The following is a 13,948-nucleotide window of genomic DNA, read 5'->3' as shown; positions in this document are numbered from 1 at the left end:
TCATTTTTAGCAATTAGATAAATAATGCTCACTCTAGAGAACTTGGAAAATATAAAGAGTAAGAATATATAGAATAAAATATCTCAGTCTCATATCATTCAGACATAAACTCTGGAAGATTTTGCTGCATTTGCTTTTGGTCTTTTATACGCACACACACATGCAAACACAAACATGCACACATACATCCACCTATATACACAGCTGTATCTGAGAGCATGAGTAAAATTTGGATCATTATAATATAATAATTTAACACTTCTTTTACTATCCCCCATCTTCATTTATTCTTCAAAGAAAATGTTAAATGGTGAAATAATATTCTATTTGTCTGGCTACATCAATTTGTTGAACATATGTTTACTCTACAAATTGTTTTCCCTTTACTGCTGATAAACATAATATTTCATATAAAATGTCATTCACATCTCGGATTATTTTTTAGTACAGAATTTTAGAAGTGGAATTTTGGAGTCCAAAAGCAAAAACTTTTTGAGGCTCCTGATATGCTTTGCCAACTGTTTTCCAGAAAGGTTATTTACTTCCACTGGCTATGTCTGTAATTGCCCGTCTCACCTATTTGCTAGCAGCAAGCAGGATCTTTGATTAGGGATTGGTGTGGATTGGGAAGAAAGAAACACCCTCTGTGGTTCATTATTTCTAAGTATCAAAACTATTTATTAAACAACATAAGTATGTGCCAAACATAGTTTCTGGCACTGAGGAGACAGTAATGAGCAAAAGAAACCAAAGCCCTGTCCTCAATGAGTTTACATTCTACTAGGGAGAGAAAAATGCAATCAGTGAGTAAATTATATAGGATGTTAGAATATGATAAATGTTATGAAGAAAAAGAAATTAAGAAAGGGAGATGGGACAGTGTAGGTAGGGACAAAGAATGAGGGAGTAATGCACAGTGTACACATAGTATTAGGACGTTGGAAAAATTTCCACCTTTGAGGACATTACTGGTTTCCTGTAAGAGACTAGTTGGAAAGTAAGCTAGAAAATATTGAGCTCCTAAATCCAAATTTAATATTCGGTGAACTCTGGAATCGTTGACCATAGAGAGTACTAAATATAGATTGTGTTAGTTTTAGTGGATTCCTATTCTTTGGTTTTAAATTTTTATCCTACTTTAACTCATTCATTACAAACAACTTAGTTCTGTATCAGCAACAGGCAGAACATGACATATCTCTGCTTTGTTGATTATCTACTAAAGGAGAGTATCAAAAATGTAAAAAGGAGGCTTGGTGAGTGGAGGCTGAGGGATGATGAGGGAAATGAGCAACGAAAAGGAAAATAGGGAAAGAATTAGAAAGCCAGTTCAGAGCCAGTGTGAGTTCCTGGTTGCAGGGAGACCTACCAGTCAAGGAGTACTTCAGTGAGTATGGTCCCCTGAGCATCTTTTCCAGGCCATTTGGAGAGTAACACAGTGGGGCCATTTAGGCTACAAGTTGGATTTAAATTTGCTTCACTTCTGGATTAGGATTTCCCCTGAGAAATAAAACCACCCTTCATGCTGTATTTTGGCAAAAAAAAAAAAAACTTCCTTAAGGGTCTCTTGTTTTTTTGCAAGTTTGTCACTCTTCAAAGACTCTTTTTTTTACATAGCAGTGATCTCTTGTCTCATGTCTTAATTCTGGCAGGATTGAGGAGGACACAATCTAAAAAGACAAAAAGCTAGAAGACTGAAAGAAAAGCAGGTTTTCAAACTTTAGGTCTTTTCACAAATTATTTTATCAAAGATCTAAGTTTTTTTTTTTTTTTAACCATATTTAAAAGTTTTGAAAACCACTTGTTCTGAGAATAAAGATTACAGACATCCTCTAGTGTATTAATTATACTGTTTTTGTTTTTAAACTAGAGTTTATTGGTATACAAATCTCAATTTCATAGGTAGGAGGAAAAGATTTAAAACACAAAAGAAACATTTGGTATTGAAAACACTGCAGATAGCTAAGTATAGTACTTTGGTAAATACAGTAAAATGGATCAGACATATTATATATTTTAAAAGACATAAAAATAGTGATGGTGCTGTTAGGAGTAAGTAGGTAGTAAGAGTGGTTGGACCCTTCCTTTTTTTTCATTTTTGCATTCACTGATGCTCTGAATTGAGAACAGTTGCCTTAAATCTTATATACACTTTAATCTCTGACTTTCTCTTTGCCAAACAAAGTCACTTAACTTATTGTCTCAAACCATAAACTTACTTTAAACTTAATTCAAGGAAAGACTAACAGATCTGTAGGCCCAGAAAAGACAGTCATATTAGCCATTGTCACATAAATTTAAATCTGTATTTCTAGTGTGTTTTGGAAGTTTGTCACCACTAATGTTGTCATGCTAGACATGATAAAGCATGAGAGTAGGCAAAGCATGGTGAGAAAGTGATGCTCAAATTGACCCAGAAAGGCGCTGAACAAACAAACTTGTCTCATACCACATTCTAGTTAAGAGGACCCAGGACTAGGAAACTGGTCTCTTATTTATAGGCCATTATTATTTTCATCTTATCAAAGTTTGTTATTTTTGAATAGGCACAGCGACTATGTTTTTTTATATAATTATTATTGCCAGGGAGGCAATCTTTTAAGTAACAAAGAAATGAACCCAAACCAGAGAGTCCTGGGTGCGTAACATCTCTAAGGTCCAAATAATTCCCTATTATGCTGGATTGTGGTAAGAGATAATGCATATCAAGTACCTAGAAAAGGGCTTCATCTATTATAGATGCTAAATGAATGACACATATGATGGAAGGCAAAAGATATTTCCAATTGTATATTATTGCTCAGAGTAGGATATATATATATATATATATATATATATATATATATATACACACACACATATATGTAAAGGTAACCAGCAGAGAAATGTCAAACCCATAAAATCCTTTTCAATGATCTCAACATACGTTTCACAAAAAAAATCTATAGTAAGATCTACTTAAAAAAAAAATCTACTTTTGAAGGCGTATCTTTTTATATCGATACACATAAATGTCATAAATGTTTCTACTAAAAACATTTCATATTAAATCATAAAGGACAACTCAACTGTATGGTGCAGATAAGAATCACATCTAAAACAAACTAGCTCTGAAAGGTTGTATATAAAATGATTAGCATGGGTATGTCAGATAAATACAAAAAATAAATATTGCAACTATCTCAACTTTTTTAACCGAATAGATGAATTTGGGTGAAAAGCAATTACAATAAATGAGACAAAGGTACTTTATAGTAGTAAAGATAAGAAAAGACAGGCTGAAAATTCGATTGAACTATCATCACAATTATATAAATTTATATGTGCACATAAGAGGTAGAAGAAAACAAAATTAGAATGATGAGATTATTTTTTCCCTAGTTCTACTTCCATTAATTTTATTGAATTAATAATATGATGAAATTTCCTAAATTGAGGGTTGATTATATATTTAGAAATCTAGAATAACTAGACCAAAATTTCTCAATGAGATCTCATTGCCAAATTGTAGACATTTGTTGAATTAAAGACTTTGAGACACATATATTTTCTACTCACAGTTTAACAGTCTTTTTTTTTTACCACCAAAATAATTTCAGCTATATGAAACAACAGAAATTGTTGAGTCTATTCCAATTAGATTGCGATATAATACCGTCGTTGCTCTTATGTTACTATTTGACTAGCGAGTAGTTACCTTCTCCCTCCATTTTGACAGCAATACGAGAATTGGAGGCCCAACCAGCCAGACAGCTTCTTTTCTGCTGGAGAAGACTGTGTTGTAATCATTTGGCATGAGAATGGCCAGTGGAATGATGTTCCCTGCAATTACCATCTCACCTATACGTGCAAGAAAGGAACAGGTAATGATTACTCCGTTAATAATGTGTACTTAATCTTCATTTCAATTATAAAGATAATTCAGGAATTTGTGATTCAAATTCATTGTTTGAGACCCAAACTGGATATGTCCATGTATGTCATCTCTCGTTGCTCTGGAATATTTCACTCTTCCAAAACGATTGAAAAGTTTGTTTTCAGCAATGTTCTCACCTTAGATTTCAGGTCCTTAAAGATAACAATGTGGCATTAATGTAGGAATGCTGCCTGGTAACATCTTTAAGAAGAACAACTGCCAGTCCAAAGGACAATAAGCCTTTTTATTTTTATTTATTTATTTTTATTATTATTATTATTTTTTGAGATGGAGTCTGTCTCTGTCATCAGGCTGGAGATCTTGACTGGGTGGTGGGATCTTGGCTCACTGCAACCTCTGCCTCCCGGTTCAAGCAATTCTCCTGCTTCCGCCTCCCAAGTAGCTGAGACTATAGGCGTGCACCACCACACCCAGCTAATTTTTGTATTTTTAGTAGAGATAGGGTTTCAGCATGTTAGCCAGGATGGTCTTGATCTCTTGACCTTGTAATCTGCCAGCCTCGGCCTCCCAAAGTGCTGGGATTACAGGTGTGAGCCACAGCTCCTGACAGACTTCTTTTTTTTATTTTGATGAGTAGAACATTACAAAATAAAATACTTGTCAACAGTTAAACATTAGGCTATATTTTTAAAATCTAGATTTCTAGCTTTTTTAAGAAATAAGAAGACCTGGTACCATGTGGGCCATATTCAAGTTTGTCAGTGGTTTCAAGTACTAGAGCTGAGAACCACTGCCCTCCCTCGGTTGGGGCTGCGATCTCCATTTATTGCAGTCCTCACTGAGTCCTTCCTTTGTTTTATGTGAGTCTGTGCCCCAATCCTGAAAGACACAATCCCAAATGCCATAATCCTAAATGCTGAAATCCCAAAGGATTAAAATCCTGAAAATAGAGTTCTGGAAAAAAACAAATTTTAAAGACATTTATTTTAAAGAGAAAAAAATTTTAAGACATTTATTTACATTTTAAAATGATGATTTATTAGAGAAACATATAAAAACATGACAGTGCTTCATAAGCCACTTTAGACAATAAAATAAACAGACAATAAAAACATACATATATTTTCAAGCATAAGCACTCAGGTATACTAATGGCAGTTGGGGAAAAACCAAAATGTATGAACGCATATCACTCTGGTTGCAATTATGTGCACCAGCTTTATAACGGTGGTCATGTGAAATACCATGATGAACAACATAAATCTTTTCACAAGATTGATAAAAAACTGAGATGGGTTACAACCGCATGTTCAGTTGCTCAAAGAGCCGAGATCTTGAGAAATCTTATCTTTCATAAATGGAGATGTACAAAAGAACATCTCTTCATTTATTGAGGAAGTTTCAACCTTCTTATGTTGAGAGCCAAGGAAGCTGAAGCCAGTAGTGTAACTCTCAGTCTGAGACCGAAAGCCTCAAGACCTAGGGGGCCTCTGGTGTGTAAGTCCTGGAATCCAAAGGCCAGTGAGCCTGGAATTCTGATGTCCATGGTGGCAGAAGTCTGTCCCAGCTCTCAGAGAAAGACCAGCTCACCTTCTGTATCTGTTTTCTCTGGGCACTTGGTTGATTGGATGATGCCCATCAACAATGAAGGCAGATCTTCCCCACCTCATCCACTCACACTGACACATTAATCTTCTCCGGAAACCCCCTGAGACATGCCCCAAATAATGCTCTCTTAGGTTTCTAGGTATTCCTTAATCCAGTCATGTTGACACCTAAAATTAAGTCCACAAGTCTACCCCTTGCAGCTTGGCACCCATATGCATCTTGTTAAACCATTATTTAAATTTCCAAATAAAGACAATGACAAGGTAATATAATGATTCCTCCTGACATGATATAACTATCCTGCATACAACCAAAAATGCACTAATCCCTTCCCTAGAATTTGGCTTTCAGGATTTCAACATATTTCAGAATTATGATTTTGGGGACTTTAGATGTTAGGGATTTTAACCTCTAGGGATTTTGGTCTTTAGGAATTTCAAAATTTGGGATTATGACTTTTGAGATTGTGTCTTTTGGGATTATAATTGGCACTGGTTTTTGCCAACTGCCTGCTCTCTGTAGGCATTTGAGTATTTTAATCATTCCCTTAGAAGTTTATTTTATGCTTGTAAACTATGGAACACACATGCCATCCTTATATCTGTAGTTGAATATTTATAAGATAAAATAAGAACATGTGTAATGTAAATTGTATGCGAATTGTTTAGTTAACATTAAACAGAAAATATTTTAAAAGCTAATTTTTTAAGAGGTGTGTTTATCATTGGCCAATTTCTAAAGCACGCTGTACAGACTTTTTCCCTAAACAAATAGAAATTCTGTAAACTATTTTAACATATTTGCAATTAATAATGGTGTTATCACATGAATATTTAGTCCCTAGACCCAGATTTTACCCACCTCAAATAAGAGTACAAAGTACAAATGTAAAATATAAACCTATTTGATTTATTTGTCTTTGGATACAAAAATAATAAAACTAAAAATCACACTCTATAAATATTTTAGTAAAGATATAAACCCCAATAATTGAGAAATTCTATTAGAAGAAAGAGAACACTGACCTACACAAAGCCCGAGTCTCATGAAGTCAGCTGTTAGCAATGAGTACATTACTCTGCTATTTTCTCACCCAAGGTAGAACGTATTCTCAATACCTTTTCTACATGAGAAGCTTTCCTGACCATATCCCTTACTTTAGCACCTCTGTGATGGGATTCGTAAAAATAGCAAATCAAGTATTTTCTGTTTTTCTTTTTCCAGCATAGAAAACTTTACTAAATTGTTCGTCTCTATCCAAATGTCATGTTTGCCATTTGTCTCCAAATGGTCCCTGGAGTCATACTTTTCATTTTATGATTTATACATTCTTACATTTCCTATTTTATTTTTTCCTATAGCAGGGTTTCTCAACAGCAGAGCTATTGACATTTTTGGTCAGATAATTCTTTATTTTAAGAGGCTATCCTGTGCATTAAAGCATGTTTAGCATAATCCCTGCCCTTTGTATACTACACGTCAGTAGCACTTTTACATCCCCTCTGCCTTGTAAAAGGCAAACATGTTTCTAGACATTGCCATATGTCTCTAGAAGAGGTAAACTGCCCCACGTTGAGAACCACTACCCTATACCAAAAAAGATTCACAAAAACACCATGATTGTTTACATTTCCCAATGGAGAACAAATTTTATAAAATACTGATTCTACCTCATTAAAGAAGAAGAAGAAGAAGAAGAAGAAGAAGAAGAAAAAAACCCTATTTTTGTATTTTATCTCCCCTACTCACTGATTTTTATATTTGTGCAGTCAATTCTTTGCTAATCAGTACTTTGGGGAAGTTTGTAAATGTTTATAGGCTTTTTAAAAAGATACCCTTTTCTCCTTTTAGATATTTTAAACCTACAGACCTACGTAGTTCTCCTTTGAATTAACTATTAAATACTTGCAAAGAATTATAATATATATACAAAAATCATATTTTTTAAAAGAACACCTCAATGCATACTATCCATACATCTGTGGAGCATCCTGTGGGTTCCTCTCAATCCCATCCATTTACTTCTCAACTCCCACCGAGATAATGACTTATTCCCTTGCTTTTCCCTTTTCTATTATGATATACACTTGTTTCACTAAACAATAAATTATTTAGTTTTTTACATTTTTGAACTTTAAATAAGTGGAATCATACTGTATATATTCTGTGCTTTGCTCTTTTTTTGTTCAGCATTATGTCTGTGAGATTTATTCATGTTGATGCATGTAGTGGCATGTTCTTGTTTTCGTTTCTGTATTGTATTGCTTGTATGACTATACAACATTTTACTTATCAATTCTCCTATCAGTGGACACTTGAGTTATATTCAGTGTTTTTGCTTTTATAAACAATGTTTCTATGAGCATTCTTTAACTTGTTCTTGGTCAACTTTTGTGAGTTTCTGTAAGATATATTTCCAGGAGTGAAGTTGCTGAGTCATAAGATATATGTACCATAAAATCTACTTTAAAAAGCCAAATTTTTTTCCAAAGTGGTGGTACCAATTTTCACTCCCACCAACAATCTATGATAGATCCTGTTGCTCTACATCTTCTCCAGCATTTCGCACTATTGGACTTTGAAATTTTTGCCAATCTGGTGGGTATAAAATGTAATCTCTTGTGACTTAATTCACATTTTTTGATATGTCTCTCTGAATATCTTTTCATATATTTATCAATCACTTGAAGCTCTACTTTTGTAAAGTTTCTGTTCATATCTTTTGGTTATTTTGGAAAATTGTTTACTTATAATCTTATACATACTAATTTGTAGGAGTTCTTTTTATATTCTGGTTACTAATCCCTTGACAATTTTATATGTTGCAAATATGTTCTCCCAGTTTGTCACTTGAGTTCACCCTTACCTTATATTTTCTGATGGACAGAATTCTTAATTTTATTGATTTTTTTCCTTTATGATCTAATCTTTTTTGTATTTTAAGAAATCTTTACCTACTGATAACCTACAGGTCACATTGGCAGGCTTCCAAATTAATCCACCTGGGGGAGGTCTTATGATTCATGGCTTACATCCTGTCCCTGAGTAAACAGTTCTATTGTGAGTTCCTCAAATCTTATCATGAATTCCTTAAACTGTTGACATACTGATTAATATGTAGCCTACTGACACTGGAAAAACACTGATTTGTTTGTGAATCATGAAGTTTTACTGATTGTTTTGCACATAGAGCATTTTGGCTTGTATTTTGTAATCTGTAGCCAATGATTATAACCTCTGTATTGTACCCTCCAATGAAAATCACAACTCGGGTCTGAGGAGTTGGCCTCCCTTCTGAACTTCCCCATAAAAGCCTTCCAACCTGTAGCAGATTCTGGAATATGCCCAACTTTGTGGTGTGTCTTCCCAGGTAGATCCTTGCATTTGGCTTCCAATAAACCTTTATCAAATTATTTCTGCCACAATAGCCTTAATTTTGGTTGACACTATCCTGAAGTCATAAAGATATTCTATAGTTTCTAAATGTTTTATAGTTTTACCTTTTGTGTTTATATATTTCAACCATCTAGAATTTATTTTTAATGTATTCTCTGAAGTACAAAACCAAGTTTATTTTTTTCCGTATGAATACACAAGTGTTCAAATGAAAAGACTACACTTTCCCTCTGCTCTGCCATGTTGCCTCTTTTAAATATCAAGCATATGTGTATAAATCTGTTTCTGGTCTATTTTCCTGTCCTTGACAATACCACACTCATTGAATTATTTTAGCTTTTTAATAAGTCTTCATATTTAGTTTTAGAAGAAATCTATATAATTATTTCTTCAAAATTATAAAAATGACTTCAAATTTGTTAGCACCAAATCAAGTATATTGAATTATTGAATTGATCATTTTTAACCTTCTCTATCACTTTGGTCTTCCATCTGATACTTGCTATTCCATCTGATACTTGCTATTATCTGGACCCTAGTATAGGCATTTCATATTACAATAAAAGAAGTGTGCACCATGGAATACGATGCGGCCATAAAAAGGAATGAGATCATGTCCCTTTCAGGAACATGGATGGAGCTGGAGGTCATCATCCTTAGCAAACTAACACAAGAACAGAAAACCAAATGCTGCATGTTTTCACTTACACATGAGAGCTAAACAATGAGAACATAGGGATACAAAGAAGGGAAGGACAGACACTGGGGCCTACTTGAGGGTGGAGGGTGTGAGAAGGGAGAAGATTAGAAAAATAACTATTGGGCATTAGGCTTAGTACCCGGGTGACAAAATAATCTGTAAAACAAACCCCTGTGACATGAGTTTAGCCATATAACAAGCCTGCACATTTACCCCTGAACTTAAAAGTTAAAAAAAAAAAAAAAAAAGTGTGCAGGTATCCAGATTGAGGTCAAGCAGAAGTAAATTAGAAGAACCAAACATTTAAATTAAACCAAAATTTGTCATTGCAAAAGAGTATGGTTGTAAATAGTCTTCTGAATATGCAAATATATTTAATAACTGAAAACTTTTAATATTAGGATGTTGGCATTCAAATGTTTGGTACCAAGGTTTCTGATAATCATTTTCGCACTGAATATCTGCAATATTTCATGAGAGAATGTGGCATGTTTTTGTAGGCCTATGGTGTCAGAATTCTTAAACAATAGAAATTTCCACTTAGGGAAAATTATATTTAAGTTACATTCATGTTAAAGATATATAGGAAAATACAATAATTTAATCAAAGTTGATTTTTTTAAAGTATATCGTTTAAAATAAGTGTGCTAATGTTGAATAAAACTATGTTAACACAAATTCAATTAAATCAATTTTCTAAGCTTTTGAACTTTAAAGTGAAGATATTTCTTTTACTTCTACTTCTTTTTTTGTTACTTATATTATTGCTGTTTGTTGATATTTATAATTTTTCATTGTAAATTTAAAATGATGGTTAAGAATTCCAAGCTTTACCCTCATTTACCTGTCTCAAGGGTTTAAATTTATATTCATTACGGTATTTATGAAATTCAGGCATGAATATTACAGTTTCTTTTTCTTGTCCCAATACAGAAGACAAAAAAGAGCAAATAAACATAAATGGAGCCAAAAGATATTTGTATTTAGGAGTCTTTGTCCATATTTCAAAACTATAATGTTATTGTAGATTGTAAGATTTTTGTTTGTTTTGTTTTGTTTTGTTTTGTTTTGTTTTTTTGAGATGGAGTCTTGCTCTGTCTCCAGGCTGGAGTGCAGTGGCACAATCTCTGCTCAATGCAACCTCTGCCTCCTGGGTTCAAGTGATTCTCCTGCCTCAGCCTCCCAAGTAGCTGGGACTACAGGTGCCCACCACCACTCCTGGCTAATTTTTTGTATTTTTAGTAGAGATGGGGTTTCACCATGTTGGCCAGGATGGTCTTAATCTCTTGACCTTGTGATCCACCCCCCTTGGCCTCCCAAAGTGCTGGGATTACAGGCGTGAGCCACCATGACCAGCCTGTAGATTGTAAGTTTTTATAAGGAGGTAATAGTAATAGTTAAATTCATTATTGTCCCAATGAAGGTAATTAACAAATAAAAACTTAGGGATGGTGATGAAGACAATATGCTTTTTAATTTGGAATTTTCATCAGAAAAGTGGCCCTTCCAGAAGGTTAGATGAATGTATGACCATTTAGCCCTATGGTTGTTTAATAAAACAAATTTCAAGATGGCATAATCTGAGATTCAAAGTAGGCCCAGAGCCTCAACATTGAATTTTTTTCTTGAAAAATTTCATATTCTTAATTCTGAAAGATTGCCTTTGATGAAGTTGCTTACTTTGGTACCATAAAGAAAGAGAGAAAAATAAGAGACTCAATATTAGCTGAAATACTTAGATTATTTGGAAGTAACCCAATTTGCTTTCCTTTAGTTGCTTGCGGCCAGCCCCCTGTTGTAGAAAATGCCAAGACCTTTGGAAAGATGAAACCTCGTTATGAAATCAACTCCCTGATTAGATACCACTGCAAAGATGGTTTCATTCAACGTCACCTTCCAACCATCCGGTGCCTAGGAAATGGAAGATGGGCTATACCTAAAATTACCTGCATGAACCGTAAGTGGTCCTTTAGAAAGAATGGACTACCGTGCTATAACAACTACTAGACACCTTCATTTTACGGCTGTGGTATCGGCAGTTTAGGGTATGGAGCAAGTAATATTGTTGTGTTTTCTTCTTTTCTTTCTTTCCTTCCATGTAGCATCTGCATACCAAAGGACTTATTCTATGAAATACTTTAAAAATTCCTCATCAGCAAAGGACAATTCAATAAATACATCCAAACATGATCATCGTTGGAGCCGGAGGTGGCAGGAGTCGAGGCGCTGATCCCTAAAATGGCGAACATGTGTTTTCATCATTTCAGCCAAAGTCCTAACTTCCTGTGCCTTTCCTATCACCTCGAGAAGTAATTATCAGTTGGTTTGGAGTTTTGGACCACCGTTCAGTCAAATTGGGTTGCCGTGCTCCCAAAACATTTTAAATGAAAGTATTGGCATTCAAAAAGACAGCAGACAAAATGAAAGAAAATGAGAGCAGAAAGTAAGCATTTCCAGCCTATCTAATTTCTTTAGTTTTCTATTTGCCTCCAGTGCAGTCCATTTCTTAATGTAAACCAGCCTACTGTACTATTTAAAATGTTCAATTTCAGCACCGATGGCCATGTAAATAAGATGATTTAATGTTGATTTTAATCCTGTATATAAAATAAAAAGTCACAATGAGTTTGGGCATATTTAATGATGATTATGGAGCCTTAGCGGTCTTTAATCATTGGTTCGGCTGCTTTTATGTAGTTTAGGCTGGAAATGGTTTCACTTGCTCTTTGACTGTCAGCAAGACTGAAGATGGCTTTTCCTGGACAGCTAGAAAACACAAAATCTTGTAGGTCATTGCACCCATCTCAGCCATAGGTGCAGTTTGCTTCTACATGATGCTAAAGCCTGCAAATGGGATCCTGATGGAACTAGGGACTCCAGTGTGGAACTCTTCTTTGCTGCATTCCTTTTTCTTCACTTACAAGAAAGGCCTGAATGGAGGACTTTTCTGTAACCAGGAGCATTTTTTAGGGGTCAAAGTGCTAATAATTAACTCAACCAGGTCTACTTTTTAATGGCTTTCATAACACTAACTCGTAAGGTTACCGATCAACGCATTTCATATGGATATAGACCTAGGGCTCTGGAGGGTGGGGGATTGTTAAAACAACACACATGGAAAAAAAAAAAAAGAAAGAAATTTTGTATATATAACCATTTTAATCTTTTATAAAGTTTTGAATGTTCATGTATGAATGCTGCAGCTGTGAAGCATACATAAATAAATGAAGTAAGCCATACTGATTTAATTTATTGGATGTTATTTTCCCTAAGACCTGAAAATGAACATAGTATGCTAGTTATTTTTCAGTGTTAGCCTTTTACTTTCCTCACACAATTTGGAATCATATAATATAGGTACTTTGTCCCTGATTAAATAATGTGATGGATAGAATGCATCAAGTGTTTATTATGAAAAGAGTGGAAAAGTATATAGCTTTTAGCAAATGGTGTTTGCCCATTCTAAGAAAGGAGCGAATATATAGAAATAGTGCGGGCATTTCTTCCTGTTAGGTGGAGTGTATGTGTTGACATTTCTCCCCATCTCTTCCCACTCTGTTTTCTCCCCATTATTTGAATAAAGTGACTGCTGAAGATGACTTTGAATCCTTATCCACTTAATTTAATGTTTAAAGAAAAACCTGTAATGGAAATTAAGACTCTTTCCCTAATTTCAGTTTAGAGCAACTTGAAGAAGAGTAGACAAAAAATAGAAAAAGAGAAAAAGGGCACCCAGGGATTGGCCCAATATTGATTCTTTTTCATAAAACCTCTTTGGCTTAGAAGGAATGACGTCTAGCTACAATAATACACAGTATGTTTAAGCAGGTTCCCTTGGTTGTTGCATTAAATGTAATCCACCTTTAGGTATTTTAGAGCACAGAACAACACTGTGTTGATCTATTAGGTTTCTATTTTTCCTTTCTCATTACAATGCACATAATACTTTCCTGTATTTATATCATAACGTGTATAGTGTAAAATGTGAATGACTTTTTTTTGTGAATGAAAATCTAAAATCTTTGTAACTTTTTATATCTGCTTTTGTTTCACCAAAGAAACCTAAAATCCTTCTTTTACTACACTGTGACTGGTCTGGTTATTTACAACTTTAAATCCTAATGTGCACCAACATTTTTACATTCTGGTTCCATCATGGAGAGCAAGCTTCTAGCCTCGATGAAATCAAGCAAAGAAATGATTATATATATACCTGCAAAAGTTATGATAATAATTCTGATAATGTTTTTATCTGAATACTATGTATTAATTTCAAATATGAAAAATATGCGGTGGAAAAAGTGATAGCTCACATCACAGAAATCTTCCTAGGAACCAAGGCAAGTGTTTTACATGTAATATATCAC

General features: G+C 34.2%; 1 protein-coding gene across 3 annotated transcripts in view; it reads left to right on the top strand.

The window, feature by feature from the left end:
• The window catches only part of VCAN (versican), a 112,048-nt gene extending 98,385 nt beyond the window's left edge, over positions 1–13,663 (top strand). For all 3 annotated transcript variants that reach the window (XM_030927136.1, XM_030927135.1, XM_010385637.2), the window contains 3 exons: positions 3,719–3,863; positions 11,356–11,538; positions 11,684–13,663. In XM_030927136.1, the coding sequence (XP_030782996.1) occupies positions 3,719–3,863; positions 11,356–11,538; positions 11,684–11,811 (456 nt within the window). In that variant the 3' untranslated portion in view covers positions 11,812–13,663. The remainder of the gene's footprint in view (positions 1–3,718; positions 3,864–11,355; positions 11,539–11,683) is intronic.
• Positions 13,664–13,948: the final 285 nt, after the last annotated feature.

The sequence above is a fragment of the Rhinopithecus roxellana genome, chromosome 3, assembly GCF_007565055.1.
Source record: "Rhinopithecus roxellana isolate Shanxi Qingling chromosome 3, ASM756505v1, whole genome shotgun sequence".
Classification (NCBI taxonomy): Eukaryota; Metazoa; Chordata; class Mammalia; order Primates; family Cercopithecidae; genus Rhinopithecus; species Rhinopithecus roxellana.
This window is presented reverse-complemented; position numbering and strand designations above follow the sequence as displayed.